This window comes from Xyrauchen texanus, chromosome 36 (genome assembly GCF_025860055.1).
Source record: "Xyrauchen texanus isolate HMW12.3.18 chromosome 36, RBS_HiC_50CHRs, whole genome shotgun sequence".
NCBI classification, from domain to species: domain Eukaryota; kingdom Metazoa; phylum Chordata; class Actinopteri; order Cypriniformes; family Catostomidae; genus Xyrauchen; species Xyrauchen texanus.
In genome coordinates, this window is record NC_068311.1 from 36,990,836 (window position 1) to 37,013,080 (window position 22,245).

General features: G+C 36.3%; 1 protein-coding gene across 1 annotated transcript in view; it reads left to right on the forward strand.

The window, feature by feature from the left end:
- LOC127629870 (cell adhesion molecule DSCAM-like) overlaps window positions 1-22,245 on the forward strand; it is a 243,521-nt gene that overhangs the window by 157,284 nt on the left and 63,992 nt on the right. The window contains exons 8-11 of the mRNA XM_052107151.1: window positions 1,256-1,528; window positions 2,898-3,176; window positions 4,826-4,945; window positions 9,017-9,196. Coding sequence (XP_051963111.1) covers window positions 1,256-1,528; window positions 2,898-3,176; window positions 4,826-4,945; window positions 9,017-9,196 — 852 coding nt within the window. The remainder of the gene's footprint in view (window positions 1-1,255; window positions 1,529-2,897; window positions 3,177-4,825; window positions 4,946-9,016; window positions 9,197-22,245) is intronic.

Sequence of the window (22,245 nt, forward strand, 5' to 3'; positions counted from 1 at the left end):
ATGTTCAGCAGACCGTAAATGATCTCTATCTTGTCGCACCACCTTCCGCAGTCGGCCTTTATCCCTCTCAGAGGCTTAATTAGTCTGATAAGGGACCGGATGTGTATAATCACGACCCGGCCCCGCCCTCCACCCTGTCACAGCCTTATTTATTGTCTCTCTGCATGGCAGGCAACATCTATAATAAATAATATATACCTTAATACTACATATATTAACTAGTTTTTAATGCTTCAATAATTTTATAAATACTTTTGAATCCATGAATACCATTGCATTGCCTTTGTTTATTTCTGAAATGTAGTTATTTCAGAAATGAAGGCATTTTTGTCCTGATACAATAGCATTTTGGCTGTGTACTCACAAAACGACACAGACACACCAACGCAGAACTATAAATGCAAACCAATCGTTGGCCACTACACGAAGCCTAAAAAATATATATTTTTCTCATGTTTTCCTATAAAATTATCGAAACATTCTTAAAACGTGATTTATTTACTTGTCAAGCAAAATGGGAAAAGATATTAAGCCTTGTTTTAAGATAAATCTGACAAAATTTTGCTAACTTTAGACTTAACACAAGAAAAAACATCTGACAATGGGGTAAAAATTTTTACTTAATTCAAAGGGAAAACAAGCTTATTTTGCTTACCCCATTGGCAGAATTTTTATCTTGTTTTAAATTTTATTAGATTTCTCTCAAAACGATACTTAAAATCTAATGGCAGTTTGCGTGTCAAGTAAATAAATCACATTTTAAAAATGTTTAAATATATTTGCTGAGAAAACAAGACAAAAATACTTGTCTTGAAAATTATTTTTTGCAGTATGTTCGACGCATAAAGTATACAGTAAATCAGCCTTAGAAGCATGCACAATTTCAGAAATGAGAAGCACCCAGTGTATAGTAATAAATGAAGCTATCAGCAGGCACAATGCATTATTGGTGAACTCTGTCCTTACAGTTTTACTAAGTTAAGGTTAATTAAAGATTGTTGAAATCTCGTTACCACCTACAAAGTTGTTGTATTTGTTTATATATGTGTATTTTGGAGTTGGCATGGTTGTGACTGTTTGATCTTCTTTTTTTCTTTTTTGGCACACCATAATAGGATTATTTGTTAGTTACTGTATATTTGTTCAGAATGTGTAGCTAGCAGGTAAAAAACATAACATATTGTCATGCACTACATAGGCTTATCACGTGACTTCAGGGGGGTTTTTGTATACTTATGTCTCTTTCTCACAACAGGTCCTGCCAGTATCCGACCAATGAAGAATGTCACTGCCATCGCTGGGAGAGACACATACATTCACTGTCGCATCATTGGTTACCCGTACTACTCTATTAAGTGGTATAAGGATTCCAATCTGCTCCCGTTCAACCATCGCCAACGTGCCTTTGAGAACAACGGCACACTGAAGCTGTCCAATGTGCAGAACTTGGATGAAGGAGAGTACACATGCTATGTGCTGGTCGACCCGGAGAAACAAATTCACAGGAGTGTCCATGTGACAGTGAAAGGTAGGGTTATACAGATGGTTGTCAGCCATTACTATTTCAAGCAACATAACTGTGTTATTTTTAATGCTGATCATGCAAAACCCATATTGTATCTGTCTAACCGAAAGTATTCAACATTGTGTGTAACTCGTCCAGCACCATTTCTGTTACGAACATGAATGATATCATCGCCTGGGAGACGATACAACAGGCAAAAAATCCAATAGACACTGTATATTGAAATAGGGATCCAATATCTAGAGACCAGAATATCACAGAGACTTGGGGGTCAGCACTTTAGTCATTCAGACATGACACAAATACAGCATTTAATACCTCGTACAGTTATCGCACAAATTAGATGAATCTCTGACATTACAGATTTATGTTGTTAAAGTTAAATTATTTATAGCTAGCTAAATGGCAAATATGTGGTCTTGTTGTTATGTCATAACCAAGCATGCTTGTGTTTTATTGAGAGTCATAAAGATAGAAAGAAATCTGATGTGATTGAGGAAGCTAATTTAATCCATTCATGCTTAAAATTCTGAAGTGTGCAAGAGGATTCCCTGGAGTCCATTATCCCCATTTTGTTGTGAATTAAATAAGCGCTGAAGTGCTGCTTTATTTAAATGTTATTTTAACTCATTGATTCTCAAACGCGACAGACTGACTAGCACCACTGTTGCAGAGTCCCTAGAGAAAGCATTATGCCGAATTTACTGCTAGACGAAAGGACCCGTCTATTGTCTTTATTTTGTCTGTCTTTATGTTGTTTCTTTCCTCATTAGTTCATATTATGTCTCCTCCTCTCCTCTGGATTTGGAGCCGTAATGACTTTTTGTGCAGGCAGAATGGAGCTATATTATTGCAAATCACACATAGTGTAATTGTACATGTGTTCTGTCTACCTGTTATTTTTACTTTATTTTCTCAGAATTTTCTGTGGACCCCCAAGCACCCTTCTTCCAGGCCCCTGGAGGTCCCGTACGGCAGTTTAAAAACCCAAAAGCACGAGCAAATATTTCAGAAAAACTAGTTTGTTAGGGTTTAAATTATATGTAGTGTGATAAATAAGGACACAAATATCTGTCATTATGTTTGTCGTTATTTTGGAACAAAAGTGTTGAGTAATCTTGACACCGATCTTTCTATAAAACAACCGTTCGTAGTGACCACACCTGTCAAGCTCCAAAAAAGTAGTCCACACATCGTCTTCTTAAGCCAAATTATAGGTTTGCGTGATTGTTTGTGAACTGATTGAAGATAAAGTTGTATTTCATTGACAAGCTTCTCCTCCATCAAAGCTCACCATTTATGAATCTGTACAAATCTGTAATTTTTTTCCTGTGTTTCCTCTCGCTCTGTCTGTGATGTGTCTTTCTCTCAGTGCCGCCTCTGATTCAACACTCGGATTCTCAGAGCGCTTCCATTGGTCAGCGTGTCTTCATCCCCTGTGTGGTCATATCTGGCGATCTGCCCATGTCTATCACCTGGCACAAAGACGGACGGCCAATCAATGCCAGCCTGGGCGTCACCATCGACAACATAGACTTTACAAGCTCTTTACGCATTTCAAACCTGTCGGAAATTCATAACGGCAGTTACACCTGCATTGCTCGCAACGAGGCGGCAGCCGTTGAGCACAGTATCCAGCTCATTGTTAAAGGTTTGACATTAAATTTGCCCAATTCTTTACAATTTATTACACTCAGGAGGGAATTCACTACATTATTAATAACAATGTTACTATAAATACGTTTTTGCAAAATCACATTTACTTGCCTTGTTCTTTGTATTACTGCAGTTTTCTGGTGAAATAATTACTAGTGGCACCTACAACAGCGATGAGTTTTATTCACTTTCACTCACCAGTTCATAAAACATATTTTCTGCTCTGTTCGACGCAAAATGCTATCTTATTACATCGAAACACATTTACTACAACACATGATTTGGAAGACAATACATTTTAATACTTTCATTTAGGCTTGGGATCAATGCCTTTATCATGCATTGATAATCTGAAGATTTTCCCCATGATTATCAATATATATATATATTTTCCAGATATAAATAGAGCTGCTCGTTGCACAATAGTCTTTGTCTCTTCAGACATATTTCTCAACACAACTTTATCTTAATCATTATCAAAGGACAAAGATTGTTTACTCTAGTATAACTGGATGATATAAGTTTGGACTGCCATCTGCGGCACTTCCGTTCGTCCTGTGGGTGAGTTTGTGTGTTATACAGAGGTCAACTGAATGAATTGGTAGGCACGCCAATTGGCCTCTAATTTAAATTTAAACTTAAATTAAATTTTATGACATCCCCACTTCCATTACATAACCAACAACAAATACAAGCTTACTCAAGACTAACTTGCATGGTGGCTTGACTGTGAACCCGGAAGATGTTTTGTTAATTTCAAAATAGAAAAAATATACAATCTCGCCATTGCCTTTTATGACACTATTGGTTAGGTTTCTGTTAAAGGTGGTATTCATTTAAACTCCATAGAGCATTAACCTTGAATACTTCATTGTAACGGGTAAGGATGGGCAAGGAGGAGGTGGGAACTGGCTGAACAGCAACGTAAACTTTAATGACAGAACATAACTCAAACAACATAAAAGTGCTTTGCACGTCTTGTGATACACAAGACGTGCATCTCTCTCTCTCTCGAACTGGTGTCCTGGCCGCTCCATATCTCTCTCCCGCTGATTAGACATCTCAGCGCCAGGCATGCATTATCATACTCATCTTTTGGGAGAACAGTAAACCCGACATTTCACCTTAAATCTGCAGCAATGTGTGTAAGGAACCACATAACTATATTTTGCAACATTTTTTCCACGTCACATAGTTATTATAAAATCAGGCTGGTTAATATCCTCCCGCAATTTAACCAGGAGCTATTGCTGCACAATGTATTTTTAAACATGCCTCCATTCTATGTAAATTATGCTTATTATGTATTTTGCTTTATTCAAAAAAGTCAGTGGTAATTGCCTGGCACAAATAACATTGCACTATTACGCTATAACACTGCACTATTAAGCTAATATATTGCGCTATTAAAGTTATTGCATTCTTTTCAGTGCAAACATGCCTCCTTTATATGTACATTAGGCTTGTTATACAGTAGTTTGGGCTTAATCACAAAAGTCAGCAGTAATTGCCTGGCACAATTAACGTTGCACTATTACACTGTAATGTTGCGCTATTATGCTATAACTTTGTGCTATTAAGCCATTATTTGGTTGGTACTTTAATATTATAAAATTTTTAATATTAATGTTCTTTTCTGCACAGTTCCACCACATTTTGAGGTGCAGCCGAGAGACCAGGATGGCATTTATGGGAAATCAGTGATCCTAAATTGTTCGGCAAAGGGAAATCCAATCCCCACTATAGTGTGGAACCATTCAAAAGGTATACAATTGTATGCAAATGTATCATTTTATGTAATTTCCTATTGCACATTATCATAACAGCTTCTGGGGACAACGAGGCCAAAGACTATAATTAATATGAAATATTCTTGAGAAGAAATTAGTCATAAGTGTTTTTTGTTGTTTTTGTTTTAATCTCACAAAAACATTTCCAGGTCCAATTTTAAATCAAAATCAAAGAGGAAATTCTATTTTGCATATTGATCATTGAGTCTATTTGTACCATTAATATAAATGTATTTTTTTGGATTGTTTACATTGGATTCTTTTCATATCTATTAAAGGTGTCATGAAGTGCTATTTTTTATAATTTTATTATCTTCCCTGAGGTCGAATGATAATGTTATAAAGGTTTTTTTGCACCAGAACAGTCACAATTTAGAAATATAGCCCTCTGTCTGAAACACTTGCTTTTGGCCTAAGCGAACACCCCTCAAATTCAGCAATCTCAATCTAAAGAAAATGATTAAAATCCTCAACATTATAAAACAAAGTTTAAACAATGCACATCCAACAAATTCCATCCATATATATTAAACCTTTCATCTCAAGAACAGCTGTTAACACAAACAGTCACATTTGAAATATTGATTAATGAAACGTTTACTTACAGTTTTGAAGTGTTTTTAACTGCGCCATCCTTCAATAACAGTTTCTTTCATATTATGACTGTTTCACAAACAATCGATACTGACATGAGCCGGAAAATCAAACATACATATATATCATAGTCCAAAAAACGGTGAAATGATGCACACATATACAGTAGGTGCACTGAGGCGCACATCACCGGAAACACACTGAAATGGTCAAAGACATCAATCATCCATCGTCAAAGACGTACAATGTTTACATATACCAACAATTAAAAGTAGATTTGTCCAAGAGGCAGCAGCTGAATGAATGATAATTGCTTCTCCCTTTCAGAGATTTAACTTTAAACCGCATCTTTTCAAAACGGCTAGATACATGGCAGCTGTCAAAGAGTCTGTGTAGTTCATGTTCATATAAAATATTATTACAAATAATCCAAATAGTCCAGATGGGTCCACTTTGGCGTTACGTTAGGCCTGCTCTCTTGACTTGAACTGCATGGCAGTGGGCGGGGCCAAGGGTCATATGACACATGTTGTGGGATGTATAAATACAAACAAGCAATGTTTTGTGACATCACAAACAGACAGATTTAAAAACGATACGTTCCAGCAGGGTGGCAACTACAAATTTTCTTTTTAGACTTGGAAGGAAGTTTTAAAATGTACTGTATGTTTTATAGTACAGTTACCTCTTATGTCTAAATATCAAGGAAAATTTGATTCTCCATTTCATGGCCCTTTAAAGCATATTCCCATCTCCAAAAATCTCATTGCCATAATGCATTCAGAGTTTTTTGTTCATTCCATTATTCTCAAAGGTGATTCTCTTTAACTGAAATATAGTATTTTTTACTGTAAAGATGAACTTTAATACAATGATTTTATTTAAATTAGAAAAAAGGCAACAAATACTAACATGATGTATTCATATTTTACAGTTTGAATCATATACAGTAAACAATATATATGAATGATATATCAACTGTTTTTGCAGTATGGTATTGAGAATTGGGTGGGAAAAAATCACAATGCAAATAATCTAAATTATCCTAAAATATGGCTTCATTTTATTTACTCAAAATATAATATGTAATATCTTTCTATGGATTTTAGAGGTGAAATATGACCCGTGACATGGTTTGTGATATTCCCTCAAATTATAGCTGTTCTAAAGCTGACGTTACACTTTTAGTACATTAAAGACAGGTTGTCAAGACCCACAAACCCAATTTTGTGTTTGGTTTTCTGTGTAATTTTAAGAGGAAGGCCATGTAGTTATACTACATTTGGCTTGGACATAATTTGAGTCAAGTTTGGTAGTAATGTAGTATAGGGGTTATAAGGACAGGTGTACAAGGCACAGGTGTATGTTTGCATTGAGGGCATGCACTGGATTACTGGATTAGACCGAGAGCCAGTGGCTCACTAGACATTGACCCTTCCTGAAGGGGAATCAGCATTTAAAGCCCTTGGTATTTGTTGTAGATGAAAGCTAAAAAAATTTAATCCAAATAAATATTTTTATTTTTTTTAAATGTGGTGCACATTGTGGAGAGTTCAGAGAAAGTTCAGCTGAAAAGCTTCTATGATATTGGGGATATTGAAATTACTGAATTCTTGAAAGTACACTAAAATGAGTGTCCATTTACATTAACAAAACTCAAAATGTTTTGGAGATCTTAACAATCCAATATGTTCGTAAAAGGGCATGTTTAAAATACGAAATACTATATTTGTTAACATTAGTTAATGCATTTTGAATCCTTTACAGGATTTATTAATCCTGGTTAATATTAATTTACAAATGTACTATAGTTCATTGTTAGTTAATAATGCATTTACTATGTTAACATAATTATTTTTTTTATTTTTTAACATACTTATATTATACAACTGTTAATGTAAACAATTTATTAGTGTATGGGTCAATGACGTGACACTTTTTAATTATATCTGATCTATTAATTTAATTAATTAATTAATTGCATATATGAGATTTTGATTGCTGGACAATGAAATACGAAAAAAAGTGAAGTTGAGAAAAATAGATTTCATAGGGCTCTTTATTTGTTGGATAGGTGTTACTATTTTACTGCACAGATATTATATTACAAGAGCAATAACTCAAAATCAGAGGATTTAATGGAATCTTTTAACTTGCCGCTCCATCTAGTGGACAAAATCGGTAGTATATCCTTCATCTTTCATTTACAGTTCACATAAATAATATTTTGATTTGCTTTAATGAAATTTAGCATGTCTTCAGGCTATCCTGGTGTGCTTATGACAAAACTTAAATATGTTTTAAGTTTAGTCATGTTTGGACCTTGTGCACACAAATAAAGGCATAGTTGTAGTTCCATTTTAAACCCAAACAATTTATTGGCTTATATAGTCTAAACAATTTGACAAATAAAAATCTTTGAAAAGTATAGTTTTTAAAAAAATCAAAGTGGTAGAAAAGTTTTCTTTTGGAAATTTAAATACACATGACAAAATGATTTGGGGAAAAAATTATTAAGAAAAAATATATCTTTTTATTCTTACTCTTATTTTTTAATTTCTTACCAGAGGCGATTTTGTTGGCTCTGTGTCCGTAGGAGCGCTTCAAGGAAATCGATGGTATGCTGTTGTGTCACATGACTTTATGCGGCAGAAGTTTAACCCTTGAATGACAGTGTCGAGTCTTGTGAACAGTGTCCAGTCGGTATTTCTTCATTTAAATTATGCGTTGCGTATAGCGAAGCCAAAATGCAACGTCCACACATCTTGTGGCATCTGTTCCTTTTGCAGTGTAAAGATGGCTCTTGAGAAACAGCATTCCCATATACTTTTTAAATAAGGCCTAATCCCTTACTTTCCATAAAAAGTAATAATGTACGTTATTAGTTCATTTCATTAGCAGAAGCACAATAATGTATCACGTTACTTTTAAATGTAATGTTTCCCAACACAGTTTGTAAGGCATAACTGGTAAATTCCATAAACAACATTAAGAGATAAAAATAATAATAATACAAATAAAAATGCTGGAACTATGTGCCTTTTCTCTACATGTTGACAGTCAAAAGTATTTTATTTTGTTGCTCAGGCAAACAGACAGACTGTAGCTTTGGCAGATTAAGTTGCCTGGCTCATGTGGTATTATGGTGTATTTCATATTATTGAATCACACAATATCTTTTAATCCTAATCAAGATATGTCACACCAGATACATAATACTTCTGCTTTTTAAATCCAATAAAGACATCATCAAATGTAAACACAATGCATAATCCGAATCGATATTAATCATGAAACCATGAAAGTAGTATTTCAATCATAGATATCCAAAGATATCTTATTATGACTCAAAGGTTAATAAGAAAATGTAGAAAGACATGGACTGATTTAGTCTAATGACTTATTGTATTTGACTGCAACATTTCTTACTTATCCAAAATTATTTTTTCAGGTGCTGGTGTACCACAGTTCCAGCCCATTGCCCTGAACTCTGGCTCTCGTATCCAGCTGTTGGAAAAGGGCTCTCTGCTCATCAAACACGTCCTAGAGGAAGATGCTGGATTTTATCTGTGCAAGGTCAGCAATGACGTGGGAGCCGATATCAGCAAGAGCATGTACCTCACCGTTAAAAGTAAGACCCTGTCATGTGGAGTGTGTTAGTTTGTGTGTATGCAAATGTGTATGTGTATATGAAATAATGCTGGGTGATGTGATGTCATTTGATTGCTATTAAAGGAATCTCAGAAAATGATGTCATTGTTTATTCAAACTTGTAGTCCAAACCTGTGTGTGTGTGTGTGTGTGTGTGTGTGTGTGTGTGTGTGTGCGTGCATGCGTGTGTGTGTGTGTGTGTGCATGTGTGTTTGTTTGTGTGACTCAGTGTGCATATTGGCCCGAGGGAAGTCTTCTGCCCTGTTGACTGCTGTGTGTACGGGACTGTGCTCCTTGGTGAACTGTTTATTTGTTGAGCAGGCAAAGACTTACGTCCCCTCCATTAAACCCAGCACACAGCATTTATGCCCACTGTTCCATGAGCAAAAGACCAGACCAGCAGAGCAGTATCACTCATATTTGCATTACATCACTTTCCTTTTGTCTAAACCTCACCCTTCATGTAGATTGAAGGAAACTTAAAGTAATAATTCAGCCAAAAATTCTAATTCTGCCATTACCGTCATGTCGTTCCAAACATGTATGACTTTCTATCTTCCATGAAACACAAAAGAAGACATGTTAAAGAACATACTGGCCACTCTTTTCCATATAATGAAAGTAAACTGGCACTAAGGCTGTCAAGCTCGTACTATAGTTATGTTTCCTTCTTAGATGCTAATTTTATTTGGGCCAAAAATCGGAATATCGCAAAAACATTTTTGTGAATAAAACAGCTTTTCCATCTGTGTTTAGAAGAATAAAACTATTACTTATAAACAAAAAATAAAGTTGAAGCCATTGTGGCTCTTTGATTAAATGTAATAAATTACCTTTGCTTAAGGGCATGCAAACAAAACTCTCTGATGAACTTCATGTTTGCTAGCGTTCAGTGGCAGACGCCTTATGTCTGGGAGCAAAAGCGTTTATGACAGGTCAAGCGTTTTGGGAGGTAATGGTAGCCAACCATTTTAATGACAGGCTTTTGCTCCAGCATTTCAGAATTGGAAATGCTATACAATAATTTTGCTGATATCTGAGCAAATTATGTATTTTGCAACGTAATTGAGATTTGAGGGCTGTGGTAGACGGGAACATTTCTAGCAAATAACAATAAAATATTTTGGTTGAAATATTCCTTTAAAATGTGCCATATATTGAAATATGTATCACATATGGCATATCATTTTGTTCAAGTTACAGCCTAGCAGTTAGTGCTGTCATACGGTAGATGCAGGCTCCAACCTTAAAGTGTCATTAGTTCAAACATATGCATGATGGTTGTGAAGTGTTAAGTGAAAACTGTAATGAGCCGAGGACATGGCCTTGGGGAACACCAAGGCACAATCTTTATGTTTGTATTATTATAATCTATCTATCTATCTATCTATCTATCTATCTATCTATCTATCTATCTATCTATCTATCTATCTATCTATCTATCTATCTACTCTCTCTCTCTCTCTCTCTCTCTATGTTGTCATTGGCTAGCATCTAGCATCAGTTTGCATCTAGATGTAAATCTATAAATCATAACTTCTCTAAACCTTAAACTTAAACCTAACTGATAGTTTTATAAAAAAAAAAAAAAAAAAAAATGTGACGTGAAAAACACAATTGGTAAAACAACCATGTAATTTTGTGGTGCTTCTATGACACTTTCTGCTCACATGTCAAGCAAGTGCAGCACTCTATCTGTTAAGTTACCATGCAATTCAATAACATTAAAATGCATTACAAGTCATGTGCTATAGTAAAAGTGTTTAGATGTGAAGAGAGAGTACTGTGTGAGAAACAGGGTGAAAAGTAATTGTTTATGAATTGATAAGCTGCCATTTTACTCATTATTTGTGTGAAAAGGAATAAAAGTCATTGTTGTTGTAGCACATCTTTCACCAGAAAACTGCTACGATAAGTACAGCAAGTAACGTAAAAATCATTCTGCAAAAATATAGTATAGTAACGTGGTTCTATGAGACCAGGTTGGAAATTTAGCTTAGAAATGGCATTCTGATTTGAAATTTCAAGGGCAGTGTGCAAGGTCACTAGTGAAAACATTACATTATATTCTGATATTGTGCAAAACTGAACAGTGCTGTTGAATAGTGCAGACTGAATCATTATTATTTTCAGTCTCTGCGATGTGTGACAGAAGGTGTTTTTTTTTTATTTATTTATTTTAGAAAAGTAGGATTAGTATGGTTCATTATTAATTACAGATAGATCTAAAGATAAAACAGAGGGGATTTATGAAGAATTGTGCACATTTTAAGAACATATGTTATGTGTATGCTTCACAGAGGTAAACATTTGCTTCTGTAGAGAGTATTTTTGGCGTCATATTTTGCTTCATATTGTCACCTTTCTCCTCATGTTTGGGGTCGCTGCTTCGCCTTCAGTATCAGAGAGAAGCACATGCTCAGACTGTGACCAATTGTGCAAGAAAAAGGGGGAATTGCTTCAGCATGGAAGCTTGCTGCACTCTACCAACCACACACACACACACACACACACACACACACACACACAGTCCTTCCCAGCCCAGAGAATATACCACATTCTATTGGCTAGCATCTGAAGACTAGATCGGTGTGCGTGTGTGTGTGTGTGTGTGTGTGTGTGTGTGTGTGTGTGTGTGTGTGTGTGAGGGAGGGAGAGAGAAAGAGAAAGAGAGAAGAGGGAAGATGGCCAACTCAGGCATTGCGACGTGGCCTAGTTTCACAGGGTGCCCCTGTACTGGTGATAAAATGAGTGCTGAAATGGATTATGTACACCTAGAGTTGCCGACACAGCCTCGCCATTCATACGGCATGATACGCCATACACACTAATCATATTCAACATGGCCATCAAAGTGGAAAATGCTAATGGAGTTATCATAGCTAAATACACACCCAGCTGTAAATGCTGGACTGGTCCAAATTGGCAGAAATATTTTAAGGCTCACTTGCTGAGTGTGCACTGGAAAAATCTCAATGATCTGGCATTACAGTTTTGCCGTTATCACTGTATTCATACTGTATACAAATATGAATATTTGTCATTTATTAACTTGGAAGTCACTGACTACTCAGTCACTATTATGAGTCTGCAATACTGATCAGATGATCATAATTCTTGCTTTTTAGCCTGTACGCCTCTCTTAACTGCCATTTTATGCTTCATTGCAATGACACTAATGACCATTTAAGACTACATATGTGCCACCATCTGACTCATCTATTGTTGTGTGTGTGTGTGTGTGTGTGTGTGTGTGCTTGTACATATTAGCCATTTTCTATTGCTGTCACACTGTATGTATTTTGCACGTTTGTCTTCGTGTGCTTTGATTATATATGCAGCTTTCAATAGAAACACACACAGCAACAGTAGCTGAACAACATTACCTTGGACCACATACTGTAAAATGTTTTAGAAAACCATAAAAAATTAGTAGGCTCATTTTACAAAATTACTTTTATCTATGAATTGACCGCAGGAGTTAAAGAACCTGCATTTAGTATTTGTGTGACCTTTGGTTCATTCTAAGAAGTGCCTTTTTTTTACCTTATATACTGTAGGTATGTGTGTGGGTGTGAATGACTTTAACAATAAATTATTTGCTGGGTTCCATCCGCATATTCTGGATGGAAACACACAAAAAAATTATTGCATATAAATTGCGATGGAATAACATTTAACAAATATATTCCTATAGAATTTATATAGGAATGTACAGTCAGGTCCATAAATATTGGGACATCGACACAATTCTAATCTTTTTGGCTCTATACACCACCACAATGGATTTGAAATGAAACGAACAAGATGTGCTTTAACTGCAGACTTTCAGCTTTAATTTTAATTACTTTTTAAGGGATCAAAAGTAATGGGACAGATTAACAATCATAAATCAAACTTTCACTTTTTAATACTTGGTTGCAAATCCTTTGCAGTCAATTACAGCCTGAAGTCTGGAACGCATAGACATCACCAGACACTGGGTTTCATCCCTGGTGATGCTCTGCCAGGCCTCTACTGCAACTATCTTCAGTTCCTGCTTGTTTTTGGGGCATTTTCCTTTCAGTTTTGTCTTCAGCAAGTGAAAGGCATGCTCAATCGGATTCAGGTCAGGTGATTAATTTGGCCATTGCATAACATTCCACTTATTTCCCTTAAAAAACTCTTTGGTTGCTTTCGCAGTATGCTTCGGGTCATTGTCCATCTGTTCTGTGAAGCGCCGTCCAATGAGTTCTGAAGCAACATGCTGAATATGAGCAGATAATATTGCCGGAAACACTTCAGAATTCATCCTGCTGCTTTTGTCAGCAGTCACATCATCAATAAATACAAGAGAACCAGTTCAACCATACATGCCCACGCCATGACACTACCACCACCATGCTTCACTGATGAGGTGGTATGCTTTGGATCATGAGCAGTTCCTTCTCCATACTCTTCTCTTCCCATCACTCTGGTACAAGTTGATCTTTGTCTCATCTGTGCATAGGATGTTGTTCCAGAACTGTGAAGGCCTTTTTAGATGTTGTTTGGCAAACTTTAATCTGGCCTTCCTGTTTTTGCGGCTCACCAATGGTTTACATCTTGTGGTGAACCCTCTGTATTCACTCTGGTGAAGTCTTCTCTTGATTGTTGACTTTGACACACATACACCTACCTCCTGGAGAGTGTTCTTGATCTGGCCAACTGTTGTGAAGGGTGTTTTCTTCACCAGGGAAAGAATTCTTCGGTCATCCACCACAGTTGTTTTCCGTGGTCTTCCGGGTCTTTTGGTGTTGCTGAGCTCACCGGTGCGTTCTTTCTTTTTAAGAATGTTCCAAACAGTTGATTTGGCCACACCTAATGTTTTTGCTATCTCTCTGATGGGTTTGTTTTGATTTTTCAGCCTAATGATGGCTTGCTTCACTGATAGTGACAGCTCTTTGGATCTCAGAGTTGACAGCAACAGATTCCAAATGCAAATAGCACACTTGAAATTAAATCTGGACCTTTTATCTGCTCCTTGTAAATGGGATAATGAGGGAATAACACACACCTGGCCATGGAACAGCTGAGCAGCCAATTGTCCCATTACTTTTGGTCCCTTAAAAAGTGGGAGGCACATATACAAACTGTTGTAATTCCTACATCTTGTTCGTTTCATTTCAAATCTATGGTGGTGGTGTATAGAGCCAAAAATATTAGAATTGTGTCGATGTCCCAATATTTATGGACCTGACTGTAGATGTGCATAAAAAAATAACGTGACTTTACTTTAACAAGCCATGTAAATAAATTATTCGCTCAGAGATTTTCATCAGTATCATCACATAGCATCTTTAATGTTGCTCTGGTTATTCTGAAATGCCAGAATCAAGTCTGCGTAACAAAAATGGGGGTTTCCCAATCAGTGGGCATTTTTAAACCAAGATGTGGGTTTTTCAACCACTTTACATGATTTGTTTAATTTGAGTGGTCGGTTTCCAATACCTTTCTCACCTCGATGTCTGAGCTCACAAATATTTTGATTAGATGGTTAGAAAATGCCCACTGATTGGGAAACCCTCATTTTTGTTCAGAAGAGACATCAGTCTCAAACGATTGGCTACTATTACTACCAGAAATTTGTGACACACTGTCACTTGCAGACATTATATAAAATCTATATATATTTTTTAAAGGTGGGGTAAAATGCCCTCAAACCTGGTGTAAAAGGGCTCCAGGCGGGTTATAGTGATATTGTGTAGATACTGGCACCAGTGGTGGATTTAGGCATGGGCGACATGGGCTGCAAATTACCCCAGGGCCAAACAAGGCCAACCGGGGATTGAGGCGGATTCAATGTCAAAATTTGTGTACCCAGTGCACAACGGTACAGGTATGGAAAAAATATATATTAAAAAGGCAGGCACAGTGCAAATCTGTTAAAATACCCAATGGACAAAGCGGTGCCCAAAGAAATTACTTTCCATGGTTTGGTGAACGTTCATAGACAGTGTGCTGGGACATCATCCCACTGTTAGTGGAGAGACCACCCGGGACACCATGGCAGTTACAGTCATGAGTTGTCAACGCTAACTTATCTTGCTGTTTACATTCGATATAAACTCGATAATCGAAATAACTAGATAACATGATACATCAGCTTGAGCTTCCATCTTGCTTGTGAAATGGGCGGGATGTGTGACGTTGGCACCGCAGCAGCATATTAAGGGCAGGTTTTTGGGCAATGCGTTGGAGTTATTGGCCCGATGGTGCCAACACAGATCGATTTTGGTCTTGTTGCTCGAGGTCCGAGGCTATTGGCCCCGGCTGACCAGTTGATAGCCCTGGCTCGCACTGGCCCAGTAGTGGAAAAGCAGCAAAAAGTAATTTACTGGGGCCTTCAGCCCCAGCAATAGGGGGCTTTTATACCTAAATACTATCCTTTCACTTATTGGACGGTTATTAAAAAACTTTTGATTGAATCACCTTAAACTAAACTGAAAATGACAAATAATTATTTTGTCTCAAAATAAATGTGGTAATTTGAGGGATTTTTAGTTAGCTGCACACATTTGCAAGATTTGAAAAATTATTAAATATTAGATCAAATTACCTCAAAACAGTGGTGTAGCCAAGGGTGACCCAGACCCACCCAGAATATAATAAATTATTCTTTGACTTGATATATATTTATAAAAACAGTTTAAAAATGCATGAATTCTTATTTCTGAAAGTGTGAAAGAACTGTTTGAATGTGCCACTTCTCTGTTGTTAAGGAAAATGAGATAATTCTATATATATGGGCAAAAACTTGGCCTATCCATTTTTATTTAGACCCATCAAAAAGTAATTTCCTGGCTATGCCCTTGTCTCAAAATCAACCTTTAGACATTGCATGACATGATCTCATGGATCAGGTGCATTTTACAGTGCATACTGACAAACAGGTGTTAAGGAAATTGCTGTATAGTTTTTGTTGCTATTTAGTGTTTTGGGAGAAAATAAAATTAAAAGTGTCTTTTACCCCAGAGGAACTTTAGCCCTGTTGTACCCTACTGTTTATGATGAAGGATGCACTACCTGTAGAAAAATACCTTCTTTAGGTATGCAAGCAAATTGTATGAATAGATTCCGGACATACTTCATCCGGGAATGTGGAAATTGTCCCATGAATCAAATATTTGACTTTGGTTATGGTTTTGTTAAACAAGCACCATTTAAGCTCAAGGAACAACTTTCTTGGTATATATAGCACTTACAGTTGGGAAGAGCCACCCGACTCGAGGTTCTCTGCCATTTTTTTTTTATACAGCATTTGAACATGACCCGTGGCATTATGGGTAATTAGTAGGTCATCCGGGTAAAAAAAAAAAAACGCTGGTAAAAGAAATCATTCTGCCAAAAAACATGGTTTGTTTTACAGTAGTAACACCATGGTTCATTTGTAGTACATGTACCATGGCTTTTAAAAATGGTTCCTACATGGTTCATTTTCTTAAGGGCATTTCATACGTTTTTTGTGGAAAACATAGTTTTAAAAACATGGTACTTATGACAAACATTAACCATGTTGTTACTATAGTAAAACTGTAGAAACCATGATTTTATTACCATGGTTTTGGTTTTCCAGTATTTTTCCTGTGGTTTTTACCTTAAATATCATGGTTAAAATATGGTTACTGTTGTTAAACCATGATTGTGGTTATGGTTTTACTGTAAATGCCATAGTAAAACTATAGTTACTTTAGCAGAACATGGTAAATTGTGTCGATATTTCCATAAAACAGGTTGATATAAAGCCTTATTAAAATACCTGAAGCTGTGTCCCCAGGTTATAATGAATTACAGAATTCTGTCGAAACATCAACTTTTCAGTAAGTGAACTCTTCAAAGATAAGTAAAAGTCTCCTTTTTTATAATTTTATCTTTTTTTTTTTTTTTTGTCAATCCTAATACCATGATATTTAAAGTAAACTAAAAATAAGTAGATATTTGTAGAAATATTTAGATTAAAATTTCCTTCTAAAAAGCACCAGAACCGAAAAACTGTCAACCCTGTTACCCTTTTAAAGGCATGGTTAAGTTATAACAGTAGGTTTAATATAAGACAGCAATGTACTTTAAAAATCAACCATTCAAAATACAAAAGACACGTTTCAAACAATGACTAAAAACACATCCATGCTGTTAGTGAAAGACAACATTTACTCAGACACTGTTGTGAATATCAAACTCTCTTCTCCCTGTGGCTTTCCCTGGTTTGTTTAATAATAGTAAGGTGCTGTTCTATGACTGCTGAAACGAATAAAGGGAGATTCTGTTTGATGTGCGTGCGGTTATAGCTGCCATCAGCGCTCCCCCCTCTCTCTTTATTACAGAAGCCCGTAATATTGTTGGATATTAAAAATATACATCAACTAAGCTGTTATGGGAATACCATTTAGAGCCTCTCTTGCCTGAAGCACCTCAGCTGCTGACTGCAAGACTTTAAATGAGATTATACACACTCTTTTCACTGTGTATTAAGGAGAATTTTGTAGGAACTGAGAAATCTCCTTATTTTGACCTTCTTTGACATTGCATTCAAATGCGACATCAAAATGTGACATCATATGAAATGCATTAGTAAATAAAAATCTGTGTTGAAATAGAGCGCAACAAAAGGTTCCGGCTGAAAAATCACATTCATTTTCTCCATAGAGAGATGTATTTTTAGGTAATGATGTTTTAACCTTTCTACACTGAGCAGGCTCTGAGGTTGTTAAGCAATCATATATGCTTCTGTAAAAGACACAAGTTGAAATAAGTGTTCACCTTTAAAGGAATTTTACAAGTTCAATGCAAGTTAAGCTCAGTATTTTTAAATTAATGTTGATTACCCAAAACATTTTTTACTTCTTTTCTCCTTTTCTTTCTAAAAGTTGTTTATATATAATAAAGAGTGTCTTTTTGTCAAGTTTTTCCTTATTACTTCCTGAAACATACATACAGTATAACATAGAGAGTGACATATCATAACTACAGCAGAATATCCAGATTCAAATGAGCCCAAACACAACATAATATGAAGTTGATCTTTAAATATTCCTCAAAGAGTGTACATGGAAAGACGATGCACAAAAGGGCACTCAACACACATTGTTTGTGTGTGTGTGTGTGTTTGTGCGTGTGTGTCAAACAGCTTAAAAAACATACAAAACTATGTATTTTTTTAAATGAAAAATGCCAAAAGGTTTCTATTATTCTAGTATTCTATCTATACAGTACAACAATCTATGTCTATGGAGAATCCTCATGATGACAGGAGTACCAACGTGTGTGTGTGTGTGTGTGTGTGTGTGTGTGTGTGTGTGTACACGTGTTTAGGTTGTTTACTAGGACGTTTTTTAGGTTAGAAATGGGTCATTACAAGGATATTATGCTAAAAATGTAGGTTATAAGGACGTTTCTCGTGTCGCCATAATTCAAATCCCTTAAAAAACATTAAACAATGTAGTTTTTTACATTTTAAAATGCAGAAAGTTTTTTGTGTGGGTTAGGGGATAGAATATATAGTTCGTACAGTATAAAAATCTGTACCAACATATATATGTGTGTGTGTGTGTGTGTGCATGTGTGTGTGTGTAAACACACATCCACATATGTGCTCATATAAAGGATTAAAATGCTCCTGAACACTTCATATTTCTGTATTTTGCCGTCTAATTTCCAATAGCTGGTCATTTTTTTTACCGGGAACACAACAAGTGTAACAAAGTGAAATAAAACAAATAAAACAAAATATAAAGAAAATGATAAAAAAAAGAAAAAAAAAGAAATTCATATGTGAACAAATTCAAGGAATTTTATTCCAATTGAATTAAGTAAAAAAAAAAATATATATATATATATATATATATATATATATATATATATATATATATATATATATATATATATATATATATATATATTTAAATCATAGCAAGACAAAAAAATGTCGCCCGTGTCAAAATGATCAGAACACAACATAAAGGTTAACATTTGTGTAATGGGAAATATTTTTGGTAATTGCGCATTCATATACACTGTTAATGACACGCAAAGACACAGAGGAGGAGACAAGGATATGTTTCTTTGGAGATGTACGACAGCTGTGTAGTCAGATATGTCTTGACTGCTTCAAGCATATATTAGTCTTGTTTTGCTGCTGTCAATATGGAGAAAAGCGATTGGAATACTACGGACTATTGGATTAGTGATCGATTACTCAAGTTTTTTGCTAATTGCTTTTTTTTTTAAAGATTGCAAAATCCTGGAGGGACAGCAAATCATCCTCAGTTCATTAAGTTACACCAACAAAAGTCATTTTTAATGTTCAGATAAATAGTAAATATAGCACCTTAAAGGTTACAACTTCATGTAACCACTTTTTACACTGTAGAACATTCACAGTCACAAAAATAACATACTCCATTACCAAAATAATTTTTCCACTCACACCTTCATGATTGTACTTTAGCACAAGTCTCATACTAGCATCAGATTTTCAGGGGAAAATCCACTCCATTAAAAATCAATAACATTTAGAGAAGGCGGAGTGATATTTTTAATGTGCTGTACTTAAAATTCATAGTTGTCATGCAACATAAATCAGCATTCTCTGCTATTGCGGCGCTGCACTTAGCTTGTAAGTGAATAAGAGATGAGAGTTAAATGTTCACAGCCCTGACTCTGACAGTCTTGATCATGTCAACTTCCACCACCTTACACTGCACTAAATCCCACCAGTGTAATACTCTAAGACTCTAAATGTACACAATTATCTATCAAATTTTTATACATTTGTTATAAAGAGGAAGTTTGGGTGGGTAACAAAATAACATATAGTTTTATATAGATTTATGTATTTAAAATTATCCTATGGGACAGAAAAGTTCCCTTTATTGAAGATTCCAGCCTGATCTCATTAAAATTAAATGACTGTGACATTTTGCTAAATTATTTTACATGGTTCATTACATGTATTGCAAAATATCCACTCTTTGGCACTAAAAGCAAGTCAAATGTTCTCCCAAACAGATGAGGTTTTAAAGGAGAATGCTTCATCATATTTGAAATCATAAAAACATACCTCCCTACCCTAAACCTCAAACCTAAATCTAACCAGTAGTTTCATAAAAAGCAAACGCGACATGAGCAACAATAATGTTTTTAAGGTTAATGCTCAATTTAGTTTTAAATCAACAAAACCGGCATCTCTACCCTAAACTTTTACCCTAAACTGAGAGTGTAATAAAAGCACATGTGGGATGAAAAGCACCATTGCTGAAGCAACCGCATAATTTTTTGGTGCTTCTATGACACTTACAGCTCTCGTCTTTTGGACTTGTACCCCGGTCCTTTGCATTGCAAGTACAAATTTGAACAAGCTTGTAAATGTATTTGGTTATGTACCAGGGCTGTTAATTTGATGCGATTAATTACACAAAAAAATAACGTGTTAAAAATTTAACCCAATTAATCATGTCCCCTGACCTTAATAAGGATAATTTTTTATATCTCAGCAATTCAAGCTTGTAGTACTACCTGTTTTCTCTAGGGGGCAGTAAGCAAAACTCCAGCTTTAAAGGCTACACAGCTGTAACTTCTACAGACAGAAAAAAAATGCACTTACTGAGAGCAGACAACACAAGATCATAACACGTTCTTGCGTTCAAACACAGCTTGATGGAGCACAAATCAGAATACATGGACCTCAAGACATGTTTTTTCTTAGTTTCAAACTTATTTTTAACTTGACACAGTGACCTAATAATGATATGTTGGAAGAAGGCTAGAAGAATCCCCAATATCTACCACAGTTTAAATATAATAGCAAAATGTCACATTTCTGTGGTATATCATGCTAGATACAGTCATACTGCTCAGTCCTAGTGTGTAATGATTTGGTGATTTTTATTCTTTCACTAGTGTCACCAGTGCTGGTATTGCTGAGCGAGACAAGCAGAAAGATCTATATGAATAATCGAAGTGTGCTCATCATTTAATTATAACTGTGTCTGCCAGCAGAGAGAAGGAGAACGAGAGAGACAGATCTTTCACACTGCTCTAGGGTAGCAAGCTCTTAGACAGTGGAGGGGGTGAGACAGGCCTGAACTTTGTCGTCTCGCAGCTCTTTTCATGTCTGCTCTTGCAGTGTGAACTTGCAAACAGTTTGGTTTCAGCTTGGCACAGTTATGTAGATATGCAGATATATGTAGGCACAAGGCTGCAGGTAATCACTGGCCTGCTGATATTTAGTACAAAAGCTCTCTTTCTTGAGTGATATTGCTTAACCCTTGTACACTTATCAATAGAGAACCCCATTACATGGGTTCAAATTTGACCCTAAACATCAAATGTGGAACCACCCATTTTCTTTTTTAAGAAATGTAATAATAACAATATCTTCACTAAAGTAATGCAATTCTATTGGGATTTTATGGTGTTTTTGACCTTGTGGCTCGGTTCAGCGACATGGCGGAGGAAAGACACAACGTGTCGTTCCCTCCCTCGGGGAACGGAGGTTACATACGTAACCAAACGTTCCCCTTCTGTCGCTCTCTCCACGTTGTGTTGGAGAAGCGACACTAGGGGACCCATTCCAATCTTGCCATGCGCTGAACCGTGTACGTGAACCGCCGATACAGAGGCGGGCAGGGATTTCATCCAGTGCCGCGCATCGTCCGTACCTGGCTGCACGTACCCTTCCCCAATGCCCCATAAGAACATCGGAATCCTTCTAGTTACCCTGGGAGGGGAACAAGGCGATGTTTGCCAACATGGGAACGGGCCAGCCTTGCTGGGCCTCTTTTCTCTCTATGTTTCTCGCATAGAGCAATCATGGCCGGGGCCCTTACACGCATATAGGGAAGGGGGTCTTACCCAGACCCTGCGGAGACCACACCTGACATTTTCTTGGGGAGGAAAAGTGGTAGACACGTCACACGGCCGTCTTAGGGCTCGTGTGGAAAGTATGGTGCGGTGGAAGATCCAGCCTCGAAAGGGGGGAGTTGCTACAGCACGGCGACCGGGGCAGCTGTA